Source organism: Oryx dammah, unplaced genomic scaffold (assembly GCF_014754425.2).
Source record: "Oryx dammah isolate SB20612 unplaced genomic scaffold, SCBI_Odam_1.1 HiC_scaffold_22, whole genome shotgun sequence".
Classification (NCBI taxonomy): domain Eukaryota; kingdom Metazoa; phylum Chordata; class Mammalia; order Artiodactyla; family Bovidae; genus Oryx; species Oryx dammah.
This window is the reverse complement of record NW_024070206.1, coordinates 32,857,772-32,883,382: the sequence shown is the minus strand read 5'-3', so window position 1 is coordinate 32,883,382 and position 25,611 is coordinate 32,857,772. Positions and strand designations below refer to the sequence as shown.

Sequence of the window (25,611 nt, the reverse complement as noted above, 5' to 3'; positions counted from 1 at the left end):
AGACCTAAATGAGAGATAACATTCAAACTCACTGTGTAGATCTAATACACCCACTAAGACTTGTTCAGTATCTTTCTATAACTAGACTGATAAAAATAAATACAGGTAAAGTTTTGAGTTGAAGACACCTATAACTACATTTAAAATGCAAACAGATTTCTTTATCTCTAGGTTTTACTTGATTTAGCATAGTACTGAATGTTCCAAAGGAAGAAGAATATAGTGGAGATTATAATTGGAGTGTTTTTATAGATGTAAAGAATATGTAAGCTCATGAGAACAGTTTCTATTTTGTTTATTTAAATAATGAATCTCAAAAATGATAACATTTCTAGACTGGTAGATAACGTAAAACAAATCACACATTTTGAATTTCAAGCACAGAATTTCATTCTGTTTTGAGACTTTTAAATAAGATCTTCGGAGGGTGAAAAGTTGAAACTAAAAGTAATTTAATCTCAGGCCAACAGTAGATATTAGCATACCTCCAATAACTATATTAGTCCTGTGTATTTCTTTATCTCAGAAATATAAAAACCAAGGGCATATTTCTGTTAAAAGGCCAACTTTCAGTCAATATTATTTTAAAATGTATGGAAGGTACTACTGGAATAACTTATTTAAAACTACCAAAGTTTAAAATATTTGCCTTTTTTCTCCAGTAATTAAATTTAATATATTCTTTTAAACATATCTCTGTCCACTCTTACAAGAGTTAGGCGTTGAAGTTCAAATCCAGGTGCCTCATTTAACAGCTCTGTTACCTTGTACAAGGTTAGAGTCCTTGGATGTAATCACTTATATTTCTAGTTTCCTTATTTATGAAATGGTGATAATAATAGACCCTCCTTTTAAGATTGCAGTGAGGATGAAATAATACAGTCCACATAAAGTGCTTAGTATAGTGACTGTAAAATCTCTTAATTATTATCAGTATCATATTATCATTACAAGCTACTATTCAGGAGTAAAAACTTTGTACTGCCCTTTAATTGTAAATAAAACAAGTAAAAAACTTTTAGTTCCAAAAAAAATTAAAAAGCTGAAGTAAAGTGAATTTTCCAAAAAAGGATGTAGTAATGTTGGCACTCATAAGTCACGTAATTTCACTTTCACGTGATCATGATATACTTTTATATTTGCAGATATTTTAAACCTAAATCCTGGCTTCTTCTGAAAGGTATAAATATAAACATGAGCAAGGTGCCAAAGTGAGCAAACTAAGCCCAGGACAACAGTACAAATTACCATCTAGAATAGCTGTTGGATGTCAAGCAGCGTGTGCAGCATCTGAAAGGAGTACAGAACCACCTCAGCAGAAAGGGATATCATGACCCAGTATAACCAAAGTATGGCGATAGAAATAAAGAGGACCAGGGAGACCACAGGAACTACTCTCAGTCACGGTTTGGAGAAGAATTCCAGGAAACAGAAGTGACATTTTTAATGGCCTTTAAACAGATGGATAGATGGATGGAAATTAATCAAATGAAAAAAATATGACATAGGACATTTTAAACAAAAGAAATCACATTTCAGCTAGCAGGAAATGAATATGTAAATAACATGGAGATACTCCAAAAGTAAGATGTTTTTAGGTTTGAGGGGATTTTGCTGAATAATTTAGTGAATAATTCAGTTATGGTTGCTGGAACTGAGAAGAGTTGCACGGGAAAGGTGAAATGACTGCTCCTTGAAGGGTTTTGACTCTGTCCTAACATCCAGCTTCAGGCATTTAAGTAACGCCTCCTAGTCTTTTCCATGTCTGCAAACAGTTTTTATGATGTATTTAAATATTTTATCAATTTTAACTTCTTTTAAATAAAAATAATTGTTTTAAAATGCCTGTGCACCATTTAAGGAAATGGCAACCCACTCCAGTATTCTTGCCTGGAGAATCCCGTGGACAGAGGAGCCTGGAGGGTTATAGTCCATGGGGTCGCAAAGAGTCCGACTCGACTGAGCAACTAACACACACATACACCATTTAAAAATCATCTTTCATACCCCCAAGGGGACTCCTCCCTTATTTTGGAAGCATTGCTACAGGGGATAGCAGTCAGAAAGTTTTACTTGGGGTTGGGGTGTGACATCAAATAATGTCTGAGAGAGGAACCAACAGTAGTCGGCAAGATAGAAGCAGATAGAGTCCTGGGGACATGGAAATCCGCTAGAGAAGATTTCGCCATGGTCCGGGCAGGATGTTCCCTGGAGATCTTCCCTGGTGGCTCAGACAGTAAAGAATCTGCCTGCAGTGCAGGAGACCCGGGTTCTATCCCTGGGTCAGGAAGATCCCCAGCAGAAGGAAATGGCAACCCACTTCAGTATTCTTGCCTGGAGAATTCCATGGACGGAGGAGCCTGGCAGGCTACAGTCATGGAGTTGCAGAGTTGGACATGACTGAACAACTAACACTTTGAGGCAGGGTGTAATGATGACCTGAACTGAGGCAGTAGATTTGAGACAGTAGGGGACTGACTGTTAGGGACTGACTCTTGGGTTTTATATCCCTAATGTGTTCCTTCACACAAGAATGTGGGTGTTTATGGTCCCTGTAAAGCATGTCTCCACCATAAAACATGGGATCAGAAGTCTATAAATACAAGCTCAGCAAGAATTCAGCCGGAGCTGCAGCTTTGATATGACAGAGGCAGCTGACTGCAGAAACTAGTTCAGGTTTATCCAGAGTTCAAGATCTGCCTCTCTAGGAAAGGTGAAACAAACACATTCTCTTATAGATGTAGTCAGACCCAATAGGGAGAGAGAAACACATATAGTTTTTTTGTAAATTTGGCAAAAGTATGTCAGTGTGAAATGGTGTCCACACCAACAAATAAAGGAATCCCAAGGACTTCCCTGGTGATACAGTAGGTAAGAATCCGCCTGCCAACGCAAGGGACTTGGGTTTCATTCCTGCCCCGGGAAGATTCTATGTCCTGTGGGGCAACTAAGCCTGTGTGTCACGGCTACTGAGCCCAAGCACCCTAGAGCCCGTGCTCTGCAATGAGAAGCCGCCACAATGAGAAGCCTGTGCCCTGCAACGAAGAGTAGCCCCTACTCAGCACAACTAGAGAAAACCCACGCAGCAACAAAGACCAAGCACAGCCAAAAATAAATTTTAAAAAAGAAATTCCATAAGGAAAAACCAGAGCTTCTGTGCCCCCACCACCTGAGATTTATCTGTATGTTTGCTTTGGTTGCCTGCCTGTCATGATCAGTTTCTAGGGACTTGACTATAATCTTTTTAGAATTACCAAAATAGTACCCGGAATTTATATAATGCCTTACCCAGAAAAGTCATATTTTATTCTCGGATAAAAATCAGTGCTCACCAAGTGGCAGGGACTTAAAGTACTTAACCTTCAGCCCAGAAAGATGGCTTGCCTAAGAATTCTTGAAAAGTTCAGTGAGATTTGCCCTTTTGTAATCAGAAGAACCTGAGACAGTGTTTGATGTTTTGGCTAGCAGTGACCTCTCATGGGTTTTATAGCCTTAACCACTTTTTTTAATGTAGAAATAAAACATAGATTCAGCAACTATCAGAATGATCAGAAAGCCACGGTAGGAGTTAAAAAATTTTAAGAAATATTTTTGATGAATCTAAAGACTGTCATAGATAGTGAAGTAAGTTGGAAAGAGAAAAACAAATCCCATATATTAATGCATATATGTGAAATCTAGAAAAGTGATAACCCTATTTGCAAAGCAGAAAATAGAGACACAGACATAGACAACAAACATGGATACCAAGCAGGAAATGGGGTGGGATGGATTGGGAGCTTAGGATTGACATAGATACACTGCTGTGCTGTGCTCAGTCATGTCTGACTCTTTGCAACCTGCCAAGCTCCTCTGTTCATGGAATTTTCTGGGCAAGAATACTGGAGTGAGTTGCCATTTCCTACTTAAAGGGATCTTCCTGACCCAGGGATCGAACCTGCATCTCTTGCATTGGCAGGCAGCTTCTTTACTGCTGGTGCTACCTTCATAAGCATAAAACAGGTAACTAATGAGAATTGACTACATAGCACAGGGAACTCTAGTTAGCGTTCTGTGGCAATCTAGATGAGAGAAAAATCCAAAACAGAGGGGATATATGTATACTTGGAGCTGATTCGCTTTGCTGTACAGCAGAAACTAATACAACATTGTAGAGCTCCAATAGAAAAAAGGGGGAAATACTTCTGAAAGTCTCAGGCCCTTTAACACCCCAGTGAAAACCAGGCAGCGTCCAGTAATTATTCTAAGTCACAGGAAACACAGGCCATGGCTTTCATCTCCTGGAATCCAGGCACACGTGATGCCACACCATTGTCGCTTTCCAGTTCATCTTAGTCTTCACCTTTCTGTATTTCCAGTTTTGTGCTGATACCGTGATCCACATGTCTTCTGTGTTTCAGGATCCAGGCAGAAGGAAAACTCGCTTCTGGTGCAGACCTTCTTAAGCATAAAACAGATAACTAATGAGAATTGCCTATATAGCACAGGGAACTCTAGTTAGTGTTCTGTGGCGATCTAGATGAGAGGAAAATCCAAAACAGAGGGGATATATGTATACTTAGAGCTGATTCACTTTGCTGTACAGCAGAAACTAATACAACATTGTAGAGCTCCAAAAGAAAAAAGGGGGAAATACTTCTGAAAGTCTCAGGCCCTGGTGCAGACCCTTCTCCTGGCAGGCAGAGGGGAAAGATGAGGGGCTGATGGAGCGTTAGACTCTGGTCTCCATGCTTCTGTTTCCATTCATTGGCCAGTGCCAGTCGGGTGGCCAAGCCTGCCATGGGTTGGGGAAGTCAGCTGGCTCCAGGGTGGCCCGTGTGATCCCCCCATGGGGAGAGGATGGTGAATCACTGAGGACAGTAACACAATCTGCCACAAAAAAAGATCAGGAATTTTGAGAAATTGGAGTTTGCCCATCTCAGGCTTAACAGAATTGTCCTTTAGCTTATTCTGTAAATATAGTCAAGAAAATCCTATCCAAAATTATTTATGTGTTATATATGGATGTAGTTTGAGGAAGACTTGCTTTATTTTACTTTACACAGGCATGTCTGGGTTATAGTGTACTTGAAAAGACGAAAAATGGTACTTAATTAAAGGTTAGGATTGTTGGGGAAACAGACTCGGGCGTGAGGAAGTGTTAGTGTGTACTTTTTTCAAAAATTTTTGGTTGAAGTCAAGCAGCTGCCATTTTGTTTCTTAAAACCTTTGTTGTTTTTGTTTAATCTCTAAGTCTTGTCCAACTCTGCAACCCCATGGACTGCAACATGCCAGGCTCCCCTCTCCTTCACCATCTCCCAGAGTTTGCTCAAATTCTTGTCCATTGAATTTGTGCTACTATCTAACCATCTCAATCTCTGCTGTCCCCTTCTCCTTTTGCCTCCGATCATTCCCTTAAAACATGTCGTCTCCACATTTATTTTTCTTTATTCAAATTCCAAAGCAAGAATTTTTTTATCTAAACTTAATTTTTTTAAAAAAGTTCACTAATATTCCTGAGCTATAACAAGTTTCAGATCCTGTGGGGCGATACCCTTAGGTAGCCTTTATTTTATTTGGGCTTCATAATGATTGTATTACTGTGATTACAGTTCCAGATTAGGAAATGGGGCTGGTGAAACTCAGTCAAGTCCCGAAACTTGTACTGTGCAGAGCTGAGGTGTCACCCCAGTGTCTGACCTCTTAACACTACACATACTGACTGTAATTTTCATGCTCTTTTTCCTTTTCTTCTGATTAAAAAAAAAAACATGTATTCATGAAGCACATGTGGATTGGAAGGATTGATCTAAAGATGGACAGTTCATCACATCTTGGACAAGAGGAGCTTTAATGAGCCCACCAAAATTTAAAAAAGCAGAGTTGCGGGGAGAGGGAGTGACTGTTTGGAGACCAACCGTGGTTTATCTTGGACTGCTAGAATGGAAGTGGGAAAAAATTAAATAAATACTTAGTATGTGGCAAATAGACATACATTAAATTATTAAGGTTTTGTAGAGTAATTATGAATTAGCTGCAGATATATGAGTTATATATAAAAAAGCATCTTTGTGCAAGAGTTAAGTTTATTGATAATCATTTCACTGGTTCTTATTTTTTCAGTTATTTTTAAGAGCCGTGTGTGTGTGTGTGTGTGCATGTGTGTGTAAAAAAATATATATATATATAATTTTAGATTGTTAGGTTCCACTGCCCCAATATTTATACTGTGTATTGATATTGGATCATGACTTTTCTAGAGTCTGTGGATGGTAGAAGTCACTCTGTTCCTTATTAACTTAGTGACTAACTTTCCTTGTATTATAATCGCATCTGGCCTGTCTTTATTCTTCCTTTGATACCCTTCCAAATTTATGTCAGGTAGAATGCCACTTCTTCCTTGAACACCCAGCTCTCCGAGCCAGTCAGCGTTTATTTTTAGCCTCCTGATGATTTTTGCCTAAATTTCGTAGTTTTGTTACTTTTCTATCATGTGTCTCATACTATAGTCATGCCTGTTGCTAGGTTGTAAATTATAGAGGGACACTATTGCACTCATTTCTATGTCTCTTTTTGCCCTGCATATAATTTCTGCTAAGCCAGTTCGTTGTCAAAACCTTATGACTCTGATTCTACATAGATCAGGGGCCACATATCACATGATTTCATAACCTTCCATATTGTTTCATGTAACTCACTCCACGCGTGATAATTCAAAACTAGTGCTGTCCGATGCAGTGTTACACTGATGCATTACCAAACTTCATTTAAGATCCTCCCTTTCTAGCTGCAGGCTGTTGGTGGTTCATTTCTGTCGCCTGTGAACTGCCTTCTCCAGTTAACCCCGTCCCATGGTATGTCTCAGCCTCACTGAGCTAGATTCCTTACACTTCTTTCTTTGCAGAGGAAACACATCCATTGATTTTCGTCTAACTTTCAAACATGGTGATAACCCCAGTTTCTCTGGGTTGCACGTGTGGTGGTCTGCAGGTGGAAACTTACAAACAGGTGTTTGATGCCACAGGACCACTAGCGTCTGCTTGTGGATTCGCTCACTGTAACCCTCTTCATCCTTGTCTTCCAACTGCAGGGCCTTAAAGCTGCTGACAACGATCCCACCGCTCCGCCCTACGACTCCCTCCTAGTCTTTGACTATGAAGGCAGTGGCTCCACGGCCGGGTCCTTGAGCTCCCTTAATTCCTCCAGTAGTGGAGGCGAGCAGGACTATGACTATCTGAACGACTGGGGGCCCCGCTTCAAGAAACTCGCTGACATGTACGGTGGAGGTGACGACTGAACTTCAGGGTGAACTTGGTTTTTGGACAAGTACAAACAATTGCAACTGATATTCCCAAAAAGCATTCAGAAGCTAGGCTTTAACTTTGTAGTCTACTAGCACAGTGCTTGCTGGAGGCTTTGGCAGAGGCTGCAAACCAATTTGGGCTCAGAGGGAATATCGGTGATCCAATACTGTTTGGAAAAACACTGAGCTCAGTTACACTTGAATTTTACAGTACAGAAGCACTGGGATTTTATGTGCCTTTTTGTACCTTTTTCAGATTGGAATTAGTTTTATGTTTAAGGCTTTAATGGTACTGATTTCTGAAATGATAAGTAAAAGACAAAATATTTTGTGGTGGGAGCAGTAAGTTAAACCATGATATGCTTCGACACGCTTTTGTTACATCGCGTTTGCTTTTATTAAAAATATGAAATTAAACAGACAAACCACTCATGGAGCAATTTTATTATCTTGGGGGCTGAGACCATGAGATTGGAAAATGTACATTACTTCTAGTTTTAGACTTTAGTTTCTTGTTGTTTTTTTTTTTTTTCCACTAAAATCTTAAAACTTACGCAGCTGGTTGCAAATAAAGGGAGTTTTCATATCACCAATTTGTAGCAAAATTGAATTTTTTCATAAACTAGAATGTTAGACACATTTTGGTCTTAATCCATGTACACTTTTTTATTTACTGTATTTTTTCCACTTCACTGTAAAAATGGTATGTGTACATAATGTTTTATTGGCATAGTCTATGGAGAAGTGCAGAAACTTCAGAACATGTGTATGTATTATTTGGACTATGGATTCAGGTTTTTTGCATGTTTATATCTTTCGTTATGGATAAAGTATTTACAAAACAAAGTGACATTTGATTCAATTGTTGAGCTGTAGTTAGAATACTCAATTTTTAATTTTTTAATTTTTTTTATTTTTTAATTTTCTTTTTTTTTTTGTTTGGGGAGGGAGAAAAGTTCTTAGCACAAATGTTTTACATAATTTGTACCAAAAAAAAAAAAAAAAAAAGGAAAGGCAAGAAATGAAAGGGGTGGCCTGATACTGGTGGCACTACTGCAGTGTGTGTTTTTAAAAAAAAAATGAAAAAAAAAAGCTTTTAAACTGGAGAGACTTCTGACAACAGCTTTGCCTCTGAATTGTGTACCAGAATATAAATGATACACCTCTGACCCCAGCGTTCTGAATAAAATGCTAATTTTGGATCTGGTGACTGGTTTGAACTTTTTCTTTTCTACTTGAGATGCTTTGAAATGTTGCAAAAATCCCAGGTCCTGGAGTTGCATTGAGAACTGCAGTACAAAAGTATGAATTGGTTCTTGCACTGTTCACTATCAAAAAGCGCTTAGCGTGGCAGCCAGCTGTGTCCGGTGAGCAGTGGAGAAAACCTGATCATAGAAGGAAAACATCAAGCCGCTCAGGAATCGACTACCCTGAAGGTGGTATATGCAAATCAAGTCAGTGAACTCTGTGTGATTCTTAACATCCTTTGTGCTTTTATTCCCTTCTGCTCCTGTCTGTGGTTACACTGACTCTAACAGGCTTTTCCCACTAGTGCAAGGGTCCCCAACCTCCAGGCCACAGACCTGTATCTGTATTTACAGCCACTCCCAATCACTCACATTACTGTCTGAACTCCCTGCCTCCTGTCAGATTAGCATCATAGATATTGTGTGTGTGACTCATCCCGAAACTATCTAGTTCCATTCCATGAAAAAAAGTGTCTTTCACAGAATCGGTCCCTGGTGTCAGAAAGGTTGGGGACCGCTGCACTAGAGCACCCACAGCAGGAAGACCTCACTGAAAAGTGATAGACTTGGCCCTGGAAAGTGCAGTGGATGCTGGGAATTCCCAGGCACTCCATCGAAGCCACCATTTGATGTGTCTAGTGAAATACACTTGGCCTTGACTTCTGTTCACTAACTGGACCAATTTTCCCCCTAACTTTCTTAAAGAGGTATAATGGACAAATAAAATGTATATTTGAAGCATACACTGTGATGACTTGGTGTATGTATACGTTATGAAGTGACTTCCACAGTCATGTCGCTTACCACGTGTATCACCTCACACAGTTACACTTTGTGTCTCTGTGTGTATGTGTATGTGGTGAGAACACTTAAAATCTACTCCACAAAGTTCAAGCACACGGTACTACAGCATTAGCTGATGTAGTCACAGAGGACAGAAAAGCAAAATCACCTTATTCAATTTTGTAAAATTGTTCAGTGCACACTGTGGTTCATAAATGAATTTTAAGAATCTTGGAAAATCCTCACTGCTTTTTCCTATATTCCTTATGATCATTATCACATTACATATACTTATATTGTACACTTTGGAAAAAAACTTAATACAGTATACCTCCTCTAACTCCATGTGGTTTTTCGCTTTAATTTCATACTAGAGAGTGAAATTTACTTTTCTATCAATTTGCTCTGTAAGCAATATTTTCTTCTCACTTTTCTAATCTTTAAATGCCAGAGCTTATCTCTGCAATTTCATAATGATACTTAGTAAATTTGCTGATTGGAATAGTCTTTTTAAAATGTGTCTTTAGACTGCACCTCTGTACTACCGTATGTTCAAGTGAAAACTGTCTTTTTAAAATCAAACATCTCAGCATTTAAAATTCATAGCACTCAGGTAACAAACACTTCCAATTACTTTCTTAGGATTGATGTTCAGTGACAGACTATTTCTAACACGGGCTTCCCTGATGGTTCAGTGGTAATGCATTTGCCAATTCAGGAGACTTGGGTTTGATTCCTGGGTCAGGAAGATGCCCTGGAGAAGATGGCAACCCACTCCAGTATTCTTGCCTGAGAAATCTCATGGACAGAGGAGCCTGGGGGGCCACAGTCCATGGGGTCACAAAGAGTCGGACACAACTGACCGACTGAACAGGCACATACATCTCTAACATAGGCAAACCTCGTTTTATGCCATTTATGCCCTTTTATGCCCCGTTGGGCTTCACAGATGCTGCCTTTTTTTAGCAAATTGAAAATTTGTGGTAATCCTGCATGAAGCACATCTCTCGTGCCATTTTTACACCATTTGTTCAGTCTTGTTTCTGTGTCACATTTTGGTGGTGGTTCAGTCGCTCAGTCGTATCCAACCCTTTGCGACCCCATGGACTGCAGCATGCGAGGCTTCGCTGTCCTTCACCGTCTCCTGGAGTTTGCTTAAACTGATGTCCATTGAGTCAAGCTTACCACATTTTGGTAATTTCTGCGACATTTTAAACTCTGCACCAGCAAAAATGATTATCACTCACTGAAGGCTAGATGATGGTTAGCAATTCTTAACAATAAAGTACTGTTTAATTAAGGTATGTGCATATGTTAGACATTGCATACTTAATACAGTATAGTATAACCATAACTATATGCACTGGGAAACCCCCCCAAAATTTTGTGGCTGACTATTGTGATATTCACTTTATTGTAGTGGTCTGTAACCAAATTCTCAATGTACTAATTTTTAGCACTAATAATAAGCATTTTATATATACACAATCAGTCAATGTAAACACAGTTGTTTTCAAAACTTCTGTATTTTGCTGGAGTAATGCATGACTAGGTTTCCTTTGTGGGGGAAAAAAAAAATGGGAACCAGAAATTAGAAGTCCCCTGCTCTGATATAGGAGGAACTTCTGTTCAGCTGTTTATTAATGATATGTACATATTTATATTCTTTTCCAAAAAAGCATTTTTACACACAGATTTCCATAAAGATTTTATTTTGTTTTCATGAAAATGGGATGATACATTATGTATTTTCTGTAACTTGTCTTTTTCGCTAGGAGTGAATCTTGGAAGTTTTTTCATATTAGTATATATATCTACTTCATCCTTTTTAATTGCTATGTAGTATTCCTTAATATGGCCATATAGTGTAACCATTTCCTAAGGAACTGGTTGTTTCTGATTTTTTCGCTACGGTAGAAAATGCTACAGTCGGTTAATAGCCTTGTACATGTTTCTCTGCCTGGGAGTATTCTCTAAATAGGATGTTTGGAGATGGAATTGCTAGATTAAAGAACGTGGAGAGTAGTTAATTAAATATGGCTAAAATTATAAGCATTTTAATGTTACTCTAAAGTGCCTTTTAGCTAAAAGATGATAAGGCTTTCTAAAAGCCAGCAACTTCCTTCTTTAGCAAAATGATTTTATGCTGCTCAAAATAGTAACCACAGAATGTAAGACAATCTAGCCAAGGATTTTTTCTTTTTTCTTTGGAAGGTAGCCTTTAAGTCAGGCCACAGTAGTAGTTTCAAATACTCTGCAAAGTGATTGTAACCATGTGATGTAATAAAACCTTGAAAACTATATTTATGAACGTGGTTTATGGAACCAATCCAGAAGCATGTTCTTCTAGGTCATATCTAGTGATTTGAGTCACTTCTGCAACATTGCCAATAATAAACTTGCATACAAAGTACTAGAATCTCTGTGAAATGGGTTGTTTTTCATGATAAAAATGTGTGCATTTTAAATTTTAATGAGACATGGCCAAATTGCTCTAATAAATACTACCCCAATTGACTCTCCCAACAACACTTATAAAAGTGTATGCATCCTCATCTTCAACAAGCTGAAACATTACATGTGTTTAAAAGTCTTGCCAATATGATAGACAACATAAAATAATCTCGTGTAATTAAGACTTTCCTGGTCACTAATGACGTTAGTTGGTGATTTATTTTTCTTATGTTTATTAGCCACTTGTTTCTTTGAATTGCCTGTGTTTGTTTCCCTATTAAATTAGTTGGCTTTTTCCAGTTGATAAGTAAGAACTTACGTGCCTTTTTTTTCCTGGTCTTTTGCCAATCTTGTAAATTTGCCTATGATATTTTACTGATAAACGTTTGTGTTTTGTGATCTACTCTGTCAGTATTTTCAACTGTAGGTTTTTGAGAGGGTCTTCTCACCTCCAAATTATACAATTACTACCCTCTCTTGTTGTCTTTTTTTTTTTTTTTTTTTGCTTTGCACTTACTTAGCTCTTTAATTCACCTGGAAATTATTTTGTATGAGGTAGAAATCTAACTTTCAAAATACTTATAAATGTGTGGTCTATTTTCTAAGCACCATTCATTAACCCAATCATAACCAACCTTGATCCCATAGAAATGTCTGATTGTTTCTAAATCATTTATTCTGTTCCATTGATCATTTACTTAATTCATGCACATTACAAGATCTTTATACTAGAACATCATTTCTGACAAGCCATTTCTCCCACTGTTCTTTACTTCTAATAAAAATTTTCTAAATTTATATTTCTTTTGTGCATTAAGTTTAGAAAGTTTTGTCAAGCTCTGTAACAATTTTTCTTGGAAATTTTACACAGCTGTGAAGAGTTAATAGCTTCTTCTATTATTCCATCTAATATCTCTTTCACCTTTCAGATCATATATACACTTTCATAAAGTTTCATTAGACATTGTATTGTAATTTTAATTTCATTAAAACAATCTACTTTTGCAGCATTTTTTCAAGTGATTCTTTTACCGCTGTATTGGAAATTTATTCATGTTTGTTTATCTTCCTGTTTCTAATCCTCATTTTACTCTTGTATGATTTCCAATAGCTTTTAAATGATTTTCTCAGATATTTCTGATAATTTTTTATACTTGTATATAATGAAGTTTTTTTTCCTTATTCAAAAATCAATACTTAGTTTATTTCCTGTATAGTTAGTAGCAATGTAAATTGTAAGCTTTAATCATTTTTATAATAGGATAGTTTTGTGTATTTCATCGTTATGTATAAAATCTCCTATAAGCATAGATATAGCTAGCTTACATAGAGATTTTATGAATCTTCATGTTGAATTTTATAAAATGCATTTCCTTCATCCATGCAGATAATAAAATATTAATCCATTAATATAGTGAAATATGCCATTAGGTTTTCCAGTATTGAATCAAACTTTTGGAATAAACCCTCCTTGATCACGGGCTTCCCTGGTGAATAAGTGGTAAAGAATCTGCCTGCAATGCAGGAGACACGGGTTTGATCCTTGGGTGAAGAAAATCCCCTGGAGAAGGGAGTGGCTACCCACTCCAGTATTCTTGCCTGGAAAATTCCGTGAACAGAGGAACCTGACGGGCTACAATCCACTGGGTCGAGAAGAGTCGGACACGACTGAAGCAACTTGGTCATAATGGTGTCCTTTTAATGGACTGATATATTTGATTTGCTGTGATTTTACTTAAGACTTAAAATTACATGAAATTTTTTAATACTTTTGTATTTTTCCATTATTCTTGTTCAGTATTAGTCCTAAATTTATTCTGGCTGCAAATAAAGAATTAGGAAGACTGCCATTGTTTTGTGCTCTGGAATAATTTATATAAACTTGGGATTATAAACTCACAAAAATTTGTTATACTTCTCCTACAATTTTACCATTGTAAGGACAGGCTTTCCCCAGTAGGACTTGGTGTATTTAGGTCTTGTCTTTCTTTTTGACCAGTTTTCATAATTCACATCTTCCTGAGGAAGTATCTAACATTTAAAAAATTTATTGATAATAAGTTCCATATAGCATTTAAAAAATCTGTTTCATATCTGAAGTTATGTGTCCTTTTCTTTTACTTTTTTCTTTTTTCCTTCAGCAGAGTAGTTAAAAGTCTATTTTTCTGTTCAAAGACCTAACTTTGATTTATTGATATAGACTATTTATTCACTTCATTATAGTGTACACATTTTTTTAGTCCTGGTGGCTTTTTTCTTCAAATATCTAGTGTTTTACTATTTTTAGTATTTGTCAGTTTCTGTAGCATTTTAGATTCTGTATTTCAGGCCATATTGATGTCTGCTTAAAACTGTTCTATCCTCTAGTTTAGATTTTAGTTTTTATAAGAAATGTCTTGCTTGATGGCTTTTAGTGCTTTGGGCCCTAAATTCCATTTTGTCTGTCCTTTATACAGCCATACCTGGCTGCTTTTTTTCTATTTGTTTTGTGTTTGCATTTGTCTGATTATCCCTCGGTCCATCTCTATACTGTTAATAATTTTTGAATACTTTTGCCTTTTATATCTTCAAAACAACATATAAATTTAGATTTGTTTTACTGCCATTTTCAAACAGACATTATAAATAAGAATTGGCCAAAACATTAGTCTTGATAATGATTTGGTTGTTGCAATTCCCCATCTTTGGAACCAGTAATCTCCAATCATGTATTTTTGGAGGTAACCTCCGTGAACTGGGCAAGTAAGACAGTGCTCCCACTAATAGTTCGCTACTCTTCACAGTGTCTCCAGACCAATGGCATGTGAACTGATTGACCTCACTGGCATAAAAGGAGTAAAGGCATTAAAAATATAGGTCCATTTCTACTTTTGTTTTTACCTTGCAGTTTTACAGTTGTTTGTTTAAATAGTTTTTCATCATGAGAGAAAAATCGTATCATTTTCGTATTCAAAGGAAAAAACTGGAAAACTGGGAAAGAAAGCCATACTAACCTGAAGTGTCACTGTCCTAGGGAATGCTATCAGATAATCAGTTCAGTTCAGTCATTCAGTCGTGTCCAACTCTGTTCGACCCCATGGACTGCAGCACGCCAGGCTTCCCTGTCCATCACCATCTTCCGGAGTTTACTCAAACTCGTGTCCATTGAGTCAGTGATGCCAGACGAATATAAAATACCTGACGAGTGTATTTCTACCATGTGCTCAACAACAGACAAAATCTCTTCCTGGAAAGTGTCAGTTGATTGACCCCCTTTATGATTGCAGCCATTAAATTAAAAGACACTTACTCCTTAGAAGAAAAGTTATGACCAACCTAGAGAGCATATTGAAAAGCAGAGACATTACTTTGCCAACAAAGGTCCGTTTAGTCAAGGCTATGGTTTTTCCAGTGGTCATGTATGGATGCAACAGTTGGACTGTGAAGAAAGCTGAGCGCCAAAGAATTGATGTTTTTGAACTGTGGTGTTGGAGAAGACTCTTGAAAGTCCCTTGGACTGCAAGGAGATCCAACCAGTCCATCCTAAAGGAGACCAGTCTTGGGTGTTCATTGGGAGGACTGATGCTGAGGCTGAAACTCCAATACTTTGGCCACCTCATGCAAAGAGTTGACTCATTGGAAAAGACTTTGATGCTGGGAGGGATTGGGGGCAGGAGGAGAAGGGGACAACAGAGGATGAGATGGCTGGATGGCATCACCGACTCGGTGGATGTGAGTTTGAGTGAACTCTGGGAGATGGTGATGGACAGGGAGGCCTGGAGTGCTGCGATTCATGGGGTCGCAAAGAGTCGGACACGACTGAGCAACTGAACTGAACTGAACTGATGAAGGTATTTGGAGAGAGAAAGCAATAAAACTATTTCCCTTTTTCTTGATGCAGCAAATTCAGTCTTTTATGGATGCTACGTAGTGATAGATCATGAGCTTTTCTATAAGGTTGGTAATGAAAGTTCATTTATCACAATTTTTCTCTGTTAGCTGATCTAATTAAAAGCTCTGGATGGAAGAAGAGATGTTGCTACAGCAGCTAAAATAAATTTGGGGAAGATTATCTGTAGATGTAAAGTAATTCACGTTCCCTTAATTTCTCTTAATAACAAACGATTGTGCTGACTATAGGTGCAACTTAAGAGTATGAGAATATATTTACTCTTCATAATTTGCTTTAACAAAATACAAGTCTACATAAAGATTGTGATACTGATTATTTTAAGTGCCTAGTCATAGATAGGGAATGAACTGGGGTAAAGTGGGTCTCTTGACTAGAAACATGCTTATGAATCAGAAACATTAAAGGTTATAGATATTTTTGAGATATTCTAATACCCAATCAATATATATTTTAATATATTGAGTTAATCTATTCAATTTTTAAAAGTTTGAACATGACCTTAAGGATAATTCTTAGAAATATTTATGTGTTCAGCAATGCTTTATAAACTTAATTACCAAATGGACACCAGTCAGCTTCTACAGTAATTTGTTTTTATTTTTTTATTTTTTCTGAAACTAATGTACTTTGAATAGGAATCTTCAAGTTTAAGAATGTTACCTTTATCTTTTTTATTATTTATTTATTTATTTTTGGCTCTGCTGGGTCTTTGTGACTATGCTCAGGCTTTCTCCAATTGCAAAGAGCAGAGGCTACTCTAGTTGCCTTGCATGGGCTTCTCATCATAGTGGTTCTCTCTCTCTTTTTTTTTATTTTAATTGGAGGCTAATTACTTTACAATATTGCAGTGGTTTTTACCATATATTGACATGAATCAACCATGGGTGTACATGTGTCCCCCATCCTGAACCCTCTTCCCACCTCCCTCCGCATCCCATCCCTCAGGGTCATCCCAGTGCACAGGCCCTGAGCACCCTGTCTCATGCATCAAACCTGGACTGGTGATCTATTTCACATATGATAATATACATGTTTCAGTGCTATTCTCTCAAATCATCCCACCCTCGCCTTCTCCCACTGAGTCCAAAAGACTGTTCTATACATCTGTGTCTCTTTTGCTGTCTTACATATAGGGTCATCGTTACCATCTTTGTAAATTCCATATATATGCATTCAGTTCAGTTCAATCGCTCAGTCGTGTCCGACTCTGCGACCCCATGAATTGCAGCACGCCATTAATATACTGTATTGGTGTTTTTCTTTCTGACTTACTTCACTCTGTATAATAGGCTCCAGTTTCATCCACCTCATTAGAACTGATTCAAATGTATTCTTTTTAACTATATTTCCCACAAAATAGAAACTGAAAAAATAAACTGTCACTTATATATATTAACATACAAGATAAAGGTATATGTATAAGTGATAGTTTATTTTTTCAGTTTCTACTTTGTGGGATAGATAGTTGACATAGTACAATTTTAGAGTTTGCTACTTTTTTCCAGTAAGGTTTTTGATCATGTGTGGTAAAGACAATTATCATAGTAACATCTGAGTCAGAAGAGATATTGACTGGTTTGGAAGAGAATATTTTCTAGTTTATTTTCATTGTAAACGGCTTCTGTATTTGGAGGGCTACTTGAGACTCCATTTTAATAATGTTTTCTTGTTTCATAGGATTATTTTTTACCTTTCTGTTTTAACTCCATCTTGATTGTTAGTATCAATAAAGGCATAAATAATCAGAATGAAAGAAACTTCTTCCTTTGCCCCAGAGTTTTTTCATCCATCTTCCAAACTTACTTAATGCTTCCCACCTGGCACAGTGGTAAAGAATCCGCCTGCCAATGCAGGAGATGCAAGAAACACAGGTTTGATCTCTGGGTTGGGAAAATCCCCTGCAGTAAGAAATGGCAACCCACTCCAGTATTCTTGCCTGGAGAATTCCATGGACAAAAGAGCTCGGTAGGTTATAGTCCATGGGGTTGCAAAGAGTCAGACGTGACTGAGTATGCACATTTTTCACCTGTTTTACTTACTTAGTTCATATCCCTGCCTTGGATCTCTGTGACCTAGAAGTAAGTCAAACTGAATCAATGCCATACCTTCCGAGGTCCCCTGTGAACTTTATAAATTACAGTTTACTTCTGTTTGGAGAAAATATGGCCTCATAGATTCTATTGAACTAAACCTGTTGCTCAGCTATACCCATAAAAACATCCACACTCAACTTCATGGATAAATTTTAACCATGCTGAGTTCTTTTTATGTGCAAATACACCACTGTAGTCACTTGCCATATTGGTTCATTTAATCTTTACAGTGATTACCCTATTTCATTGCTTCTAATAGACTTATCATTTTCCCCCACAATGTAACAATTCTAAGATCAGAAAGCATCATGCTGCTGCTGCTGCTGCTGCTAAGTCACTTCAGTCGTGTCCAACTCTGTGCAACCCCATAGACGGCAGCCCACCAGGCTCCCCTATCCCTGGGATTCTCCAGGCAAGAACATTGGAGTGGGTTGCCATTTCCTTCTCCAATGCATGAACATGAAAAGTGAAAGTGAAGTCACTCAGTTGTGTCCGACTCCTAGCAACCCCATGGACTGCAGCCTACCAGGCCCCTCCATCCATGGGATTTTCCAGGCATCATAGACACTTAGAAAATCCCAACCTGGTGGAGCAATGTTGTATTTGTGCTACAGAATTCAGGTTCATCTGCTTATCATTCAAGAATTTGATACAAAATACAGGTGTTGGATAAAAGGACAGATAGCTTTATTGAGGAAGCCAGAAACCCTGGGGAGAAGGTGGTCTCATGTTCCAGAGGGCCAACTCATCACTCCCCAGGTTTGCTTGGAGATTATACAGGGAAAAGTAGAAAGGGCTACTTGCTGGGGCTACATATCTCCTATTTTCAGAGATAATCGTCTCCATAACTCAGTTTCAAGTAGCTGTCATGTCTCGCTTTTGGTTGGAACTTTATGAGTCATAAATCTCTGGTCAGCTAGTCCTTCCGGTTCTAACTGGCCTAGGGTCTACATGCTTGTGGTCAGCACACAGTTAACTTATTTCACCTGGTAGGGGGTTTCAGTATCTGCAAAACAGCTTAGCAGATAAGGCTCAGAATATTATGAGTGTGGCCCTTGGAAAGGAGCCATTGTTCAACGGCTAAATTATTTTGTCTTGCTTGACTATTTTCCTTTGTTTCTGCATTTTCTCATATCTCTGATTAAATTTATTCCTTGGAACTCGGGGAAGGCCTAGAAGGTAGAGTTTTTTTGTTTTTTGTTTTTTGTTTTAAACAAGAGACAGGCAGAGGACATGAGAGGCAGGGGGCGGGGATGATGAGAGGTAGGATGAGGGTGGAAGGGTGGTCTGTCTCAAGAAGGCATCATAGAGTCCTACTCTGTTACAGTTGTATGAAAACGCCCAGTGACACCTTTTGGTAACAACAATAAGACACTAGCATCAGAATGTCTTGGAGTCTATAATACATATATTAAGGTATATAAAGATTGAAGGCAGGAGGAGAAGGGGACAGGGGATGACAAAGGATGAAACGGTTGAATGGCATTGCTGACTTGATGGAATTGAGTTTGAGCAAATGAGATGGTGAAGGACAGGGAAGCCTGGCGTGCTGCAGTCCATGAGGTCGCAAAGAGTAGGACACAACTTAGCAACTGAAAAACAAGTTCACTTCTATTTTCCCCAATTTGTTTAGATAAAGAGGCCAAAGCAGAAGTTACATGGTTTGTCCACGAACACTCAGCTAGTAAGCGACAGAGCCAAGATTTAAGCCCAACTGTCTGGCTCCTGAGTTGACACTATCTATTACTCGGTGGCAGCAGGCAAAAGTGAAAAACCACAGGACTGAGTGAACAAAGGAAAAAGTGACTCTTGCACACACTTCCTTATATGTTAGGTGTACCATATAGGATGACCATTTGAGGATATCAAGACAGTCTAATATCTTTAATTTACATATACCTCAGTTAAACTTTTAAATTAGTTCAACCTAAATTTTTTTTTTTTTTTGCTTTACAATTCTGTATTGGTTTTGCCATACATTGACATAAATAAAATATTTTACAGGGAAACATACATATCCTATGAGACACTGAGAACATAGGATGTATGTGGGAGGGAGGAGAATCAAAGATTCCAAGATGAGAGGGGAATTTTTTCAGTTCATCATTCCTTAATCTGCCTACAATGAAGGAGACCTGAGTTAGATCCCTGAGCCAGGAAGATCCTCTAGAGAAGGGAATACCCACTCCAGTATTCTTGCCTGGAGAATTCCATGAACAGAGGAGCCTGGCGGGCTACAGTCTACAGGGTCACAAAGAATGGGACTGAGTGACTAACACGTTCACTTTTCACTATAATCACTAAGTCCACTTCCCAGACTGTTTACGCCAAGACTAGTACACTCCTAGCATTCTTACTCATTGGTCCTTTCCCCAGTCCTAGGCAGACGGCCCTGTGCCCTGTTAACCTAGGACTTGCAAAGCTGCTCCACGCATCCTTTCACTCGCAGCCTTTATTAAGGGCCTCACTCATTCATTCATAGGAGACCCGCCTGCCATCTCTGGTCCAAATGTTTCATTTTCTGGTGTAAGCTGAACAATTTTGGAAATCAAAGTAACATTTCCAGAGCTCTGGGGGAACATTTAGTCTGACAGCAGAAACTCATTTTCTTCTCGACTAAGATGAATCTTTTATTCTGTTCCTTTACCCAACACAGCTGGTTTGTTTTTCCAGTAGACTTAATGGTCTGTTCGGCCAGGACACGGCAACAACCTCAGGTGCCTTAGGGGGAAACTAAACTTTCTCAGAAGGCACAGGTCAACGTGATCCTCCCTGAGTTCAGAGCCTGCTTCTGTTCTTTAATGACTGCATATCCTCTGATAGTTTGCTTGGTCTCTCAGTGTCCTTGTCTATAAAACAGAGGTACATCACAGGGCTGTTGGGAGAACAATGCCTGTGAGCTGGATCATAGAAGTGCTCCAGAGAAGTTAGCTATTGTTATCTGCTGTCATTAAGACATAGTCATCCTTATCTCTGGGCTTCCCTTGTAGCTCAGTCGGTAAAGAATCTGCCTGCAGTGCAGGAGACCTGGGTTCGATCCCTGGGTTGGGAAGATCCCGTGGAGAAGAAAATGGCTACCCACTCCAGTATTCTTCCCCCAAGGATTATTACCCAGGTTCAGTTGGAACTTTCATAAAAAGTTTCAGATTCTATAAAACATGTTCTTTTCACCTTTTCATTGTGTGCTTACCTTGATGAAAGATTTAATTTTACCTCTTTAAGTTGAAGAAAATCTCAGTGTTAGCTTTCTACAGTTTATGTTTTAAACTCTGTTATCTTTATTAAGAGCAGCATTAAATATGTTTTATATAATGTATTTGGGTCTAATAGTCAAGTTTATTGAAGCAAAATAGTCCATGATTCCAGGCCCCAATGACCAGACTGCTTCAACACCTGTCAACGCTGTTTCCTTAATCACCAAGACTAAGAACATCCAAGTACACCCAGGAAACTTGGAACTACAGAAATTCTAAAAATTGATTAAATTGCCTGGAAATGATAGATCCTAAAGAGATCAAACTTTATTACTTTGGAGATTTTCCTTGTGGACTTCAGCATAAAAAATTCAGATTTAATAACTCAGCTATGTGAGCAGAATCATCCATTTTAGCTTGGCTCACCTAATTCTAAATCCACTTTCTAATATTTTCATTCTTAATAGTACCATTCCTCTTAAGCCCTTTGACTGCGTATATAGAAATCTTTCAAAAATTAGGTCATCATGCAACATTAAACCTAATAACTAGATGTACAGGGCATAGAAGCAAATACATCAAATTGCTTTTTGTTAATCATGATTACATTCTATAGAAGAACTTAATGCCAGTATCACCCAGTTTATTAAATCATTCAGTGCAACTGGAGAATGTCAAATGAGATAATTGATGGGAAGATATTTTATAAACTGTAAAGGGCAGTATAAATGTTAGGTCTCAAATATTAAATTCATAACTTGGAAAAGTGAACAACACATGTATCTTCAAAAAGACACTACTTAAATTGAAGTCTCAAAAATGTGTCTCTCATGTAATAAAAGCTAATATCTAGTTATCCTAAAATTTACTGATGTCACAACCCAGAGAGGACAGAGATAAAGCTATTAGCTTTTTTCTTTTGTTTCAGCATTCGTTTGCTCTATAATTTTTATTTTTCTTAAATAATTTGTTGTAACTACAAACTGCTTAATGGTGGGATAAAATAATTAAGTGGTGTGACAAAATAATCCCTTGTCTTTTGATGCATGGTGTCTTCTACTATTTTTTGCCTGTTAAGTTGATTCTTCTATTGTCAAATCACAATTCTAACATGTCTACACTAATTCTTTACCTGAGCCAAAGAGACTGAAATCACTCATGGGTCTCAGGGTGAAAAAAAGCAAGATTCCTCAGATGAGGTGAAGTCTCTCAGTCGTGTCCGACTCTTTGCGACCCCGTGGACTGTAACCTACTAGGCCTCTCTGTCCATGGGATTCTCCAGGCAAGAATACCAGAGTGGATTGCCATTTCCTTCTCCAGAGGATCTTCCCGACCCAGGGATCAAACCCGGGTCTCCCACATTGGAGGCAGACGCTTTAACCTCTGAGCCACCAGGGAAGCCCAAGATTCCTCAAATGAGCATTAAATAAAACTATTCCCCAAATCAAATACAAGAACTCCAAAGAGACAGTAAGTGTTGCTTCAATAAGGAAGTACAGCAGGAAGACAGACTTGATGAAGAGTGATAGGGTTATTGGCCAGTAGTTCCTGAACTGACCTACAGACTAGAATCACTGGAAATATTTTCAAAATACTAATGCCTCGCTCCCATCACAAAGTACCCATGGCCACAGTCTGAGCAAATAAACCTACCATGCAGAATCACTCAAGCCAAGAACCAGTCCAGGTTTGCCTAAACGTATTGCTGGGGTCCCTTCTGACTTGACAGAGTTGATAACTACTTAGAGAAATGATTAATTAAGAACATGTCCCAGGATGAGTTCCAAAGAAAGAGGATTCTGAGATGATTGGCATGCTGGAAGTTTATCAGGGAGAGCTTTGGGGATCGCTGTGTGTGAAAAAGAAGTGAAAGAAACAGATGAGGCATAAAGAGATGATGAGCTGCCATGTATACTCAAGGAAGACCTCAGCTGAAGGGTCAGGCTGTTATAAAGGTACAGCATTTCTTCAGAGCTGTTCCAAAATGAGGCAAGGACATTGGATCTCTGCAGTCCTAAATTGACCAATCAGAGGATACATGGCCCCTAGAGGGTTTTTGACCTAGAGTAATTGGCCATTCTTTGGTGGAGGCAGCCTTGAAAGAAGGCAGCTTTCTCAGCTACTGGAGAAGGACATTCTTCAGTTGTCTAGAAAGTTCTGAGAGGCACATCATAATGAATGCTTATTAACTTTTTTTTAACTTCAGTACCTTAGCCATTTTATTATGTGTTCTAGTAAAAATAAAATTAAAATTAAGCCACTTGGTATAAAAATTCCTCTTACAGGAAATGAGGGTTTGTGTAGGAACATAATTTCTTGAAGTTGAGACTGAGTACAAAAGTGATGAATAAGGAGAATCACGTTTGAAACCCAAAGGAAGGAGATTGATGGTAGAGGGGGTGAAAGTAAAAGTGAAAGTCGCTCAATGTGTTCTACTCTTTGCGACCCCATGGATAGTCCATGGAATTCTCCAGGCCAGAATACTGGAGTGGGTAGCCTTTCCCTTCTCCAGGGGATCATCCTAACCCAGGGACCAAACCCAGGTCTCCCGCATTATAGGCGGATTCTCTACCAGCTGAGGTGGGAGGGGGTAGGAAGAGCATAAGGGTAAAAATTAGAGAATATATATGATTAAATAGCACTGGTAAAAAAGATTAATATCAAGGTTATTTGATATTCAATTTGTTATAGTGTGTAAACCACCCCCTCCGTTTCCACCATAAAACACATGTAGGAGACTTTGGGGGGGGGGTTGCTTTTTTTTTTTTTTGGTCTCATTGTGTGTTTCCGGTGTTTTGTGGAAATCAGTTATAGATACAACAGAAATGTTGGTACAGTGGGAGGGTGACATCTTGACACAGAAGTAATAGCGCTGTTGCTCGTGTGCTACGTCACTTCAGTCGTGTCCGACTCTTTGTAACCCCATAGACTGTAGGCTCCTCTGTCCTTGGGCTTCTCCAGGCAAAAATACAGGAGTGGGTTGCCAAGCCCTCCTCCAGGGGATCTTCTGGATCCAGGGACTGAACCCACGTCTCTTGTCTCTTACGTCTCCTGCATTGCCGTCGTGTTCTTTACCACTACCTCTGCCTGAGAAACCCTTAAAGATACTGAAACACCAGGAGACATCTTAAATGGCTATTATTTTGATTACTTCCAGCATTTGTCCATGGCAAGTAGCACATACATGCAAGGACTTGGGTAGTTGCTTTGGTGGCTACAAGGAAGAAACAGGAAATTCACTAGGTACTACTGTGTACATGCTCAGTTGTGTCCAACTCTTTGCAACCCCATGGACTATAGCTTGCCAGGCTCCCCATCCATAGAATTTTCCAGGCAAGAATACGGGAGTGTGTTGCCATTTCCTCCTCCAGGGGATCTTCTTGACCTGGGGATTCAACCCTAAGTTGTTGTTGTTCAGTCCCCTAGTCATGTCTGACTCTTTGTGACCTCATGGAGTGTAGCACACCAGGCCTCTCTGTCCCTCACCATATCCCAAAGTTTGCCCAAGTTCATGTCCATTGCATCAGTGATGCCATCCAGCTATCTCATCCTCCAATGCCCTCTTCTCCTTCTGCTCTCTATCATCTGATGCCAACAGCTGACCCATAGGAAAAGATCCTGATGCTTGGAAAGATTGAGGGGGAAGATTGAACCCTAATGTACAGTCAAATGGGAGGAGAGAGTGTCTAAGAAAAAAAAAAGTGGTGGGAAATGCAGGATTCATTCCAAAATACACACTGAAAGAAGGGGTCATCTGATCCAGAAGACCCACAAACATCCTCCTGACAAACAGAGGTAAGTTCTTTGCGTAAACCTCTAAGGATGTATTTCTATAATTTAAAGGAGTTCCTTCTATCCAAACTGTAAATGCTATGCCCCCTGAGTTTTTTAATTCCTTGTTAAAAATGGTTTTGCTTTCCTTCAAATATCCTAATTTAGCTGATAAAATATGCACTTACTTGCATGTTAGTAGGGGCTTCCCAGGTGGCACTAGTGGTAAAGGACCCACCTGCCAATGCAGGAGACATAAGAGACACGGGTTCAATCCCTGGGTGAGGAAGATCCCCTGGAGGAGGACAAGGCAACCCACTCCAGCATTCTTGCCTGGAGAATCCCATGGACAGAGGAGCCTGGCCGGCTACAGTCCACAGGGTCGCAAAGAGTCAGACATGACTGAAGCAACTTAGCGTGCGCATACATGTTAGGAAACCAATTGATTGGTAAGCATGCCTTAAATTCTGTTTGATTATACATACAGAATTTAAGATATGATATTGTACCATACTGTTCAATACTGCATAGGGAGCTAATTAAAAACAAATTCTTAGAGGTTTGGTTCCTCAAGATAAAAGAAATATTCAGACAGTAATAGAGTACAGTTTGTTAGAGGAAAGAAGTATAGTAGATAATTAATTCTTACTAGACATTAGTCTCATCTTCCAGAGCAAATCTGAAACTGACATTAATCTCAGAGATTTGAAAAAAAAACGTTTGCAGTTAGAAAAAATAACCCACATTTTATTCATCTTATTTTTCTCTTCCAACTTTGTTATCACCTGAGAAACATAGGTGTCAGATGTAAGAATTATCCATTATAAAATTTATTAAGATATGTGAGAACAGTCATGATCAACAAATGTTGACTGTATAGTCAATTGCCTACCCA

At 38.6% G+C, this 25,611-nt stretch overlaps 1 protein-coding gene across 1 annotated transcript in view; it reads left to right on the top strand.

Moving 5' to 3' along the window:
• The window catches only part of CDH2 (cadherin 2), a 241,712-nt gene extending 233,223 nt beyond the window's left edge, over nucleotides 1-8,489 (top strand). The window contains exon 16 of the mRNA XM_040264779.1: nucleotides 7,070-8,489. Coding sequence (XP_040120713.1) covers nucleotides 7,070-7,276 — 207 coding nt within the window. The 3' untranslated portion in view covers nucleotides 7,277-8,489. The remainder of the gene's footprint in view (nucleotides 1-7,069) is intronic.
• Nucleotides 8,490-25,611: the final 17,122 nt, after the last annotated feature.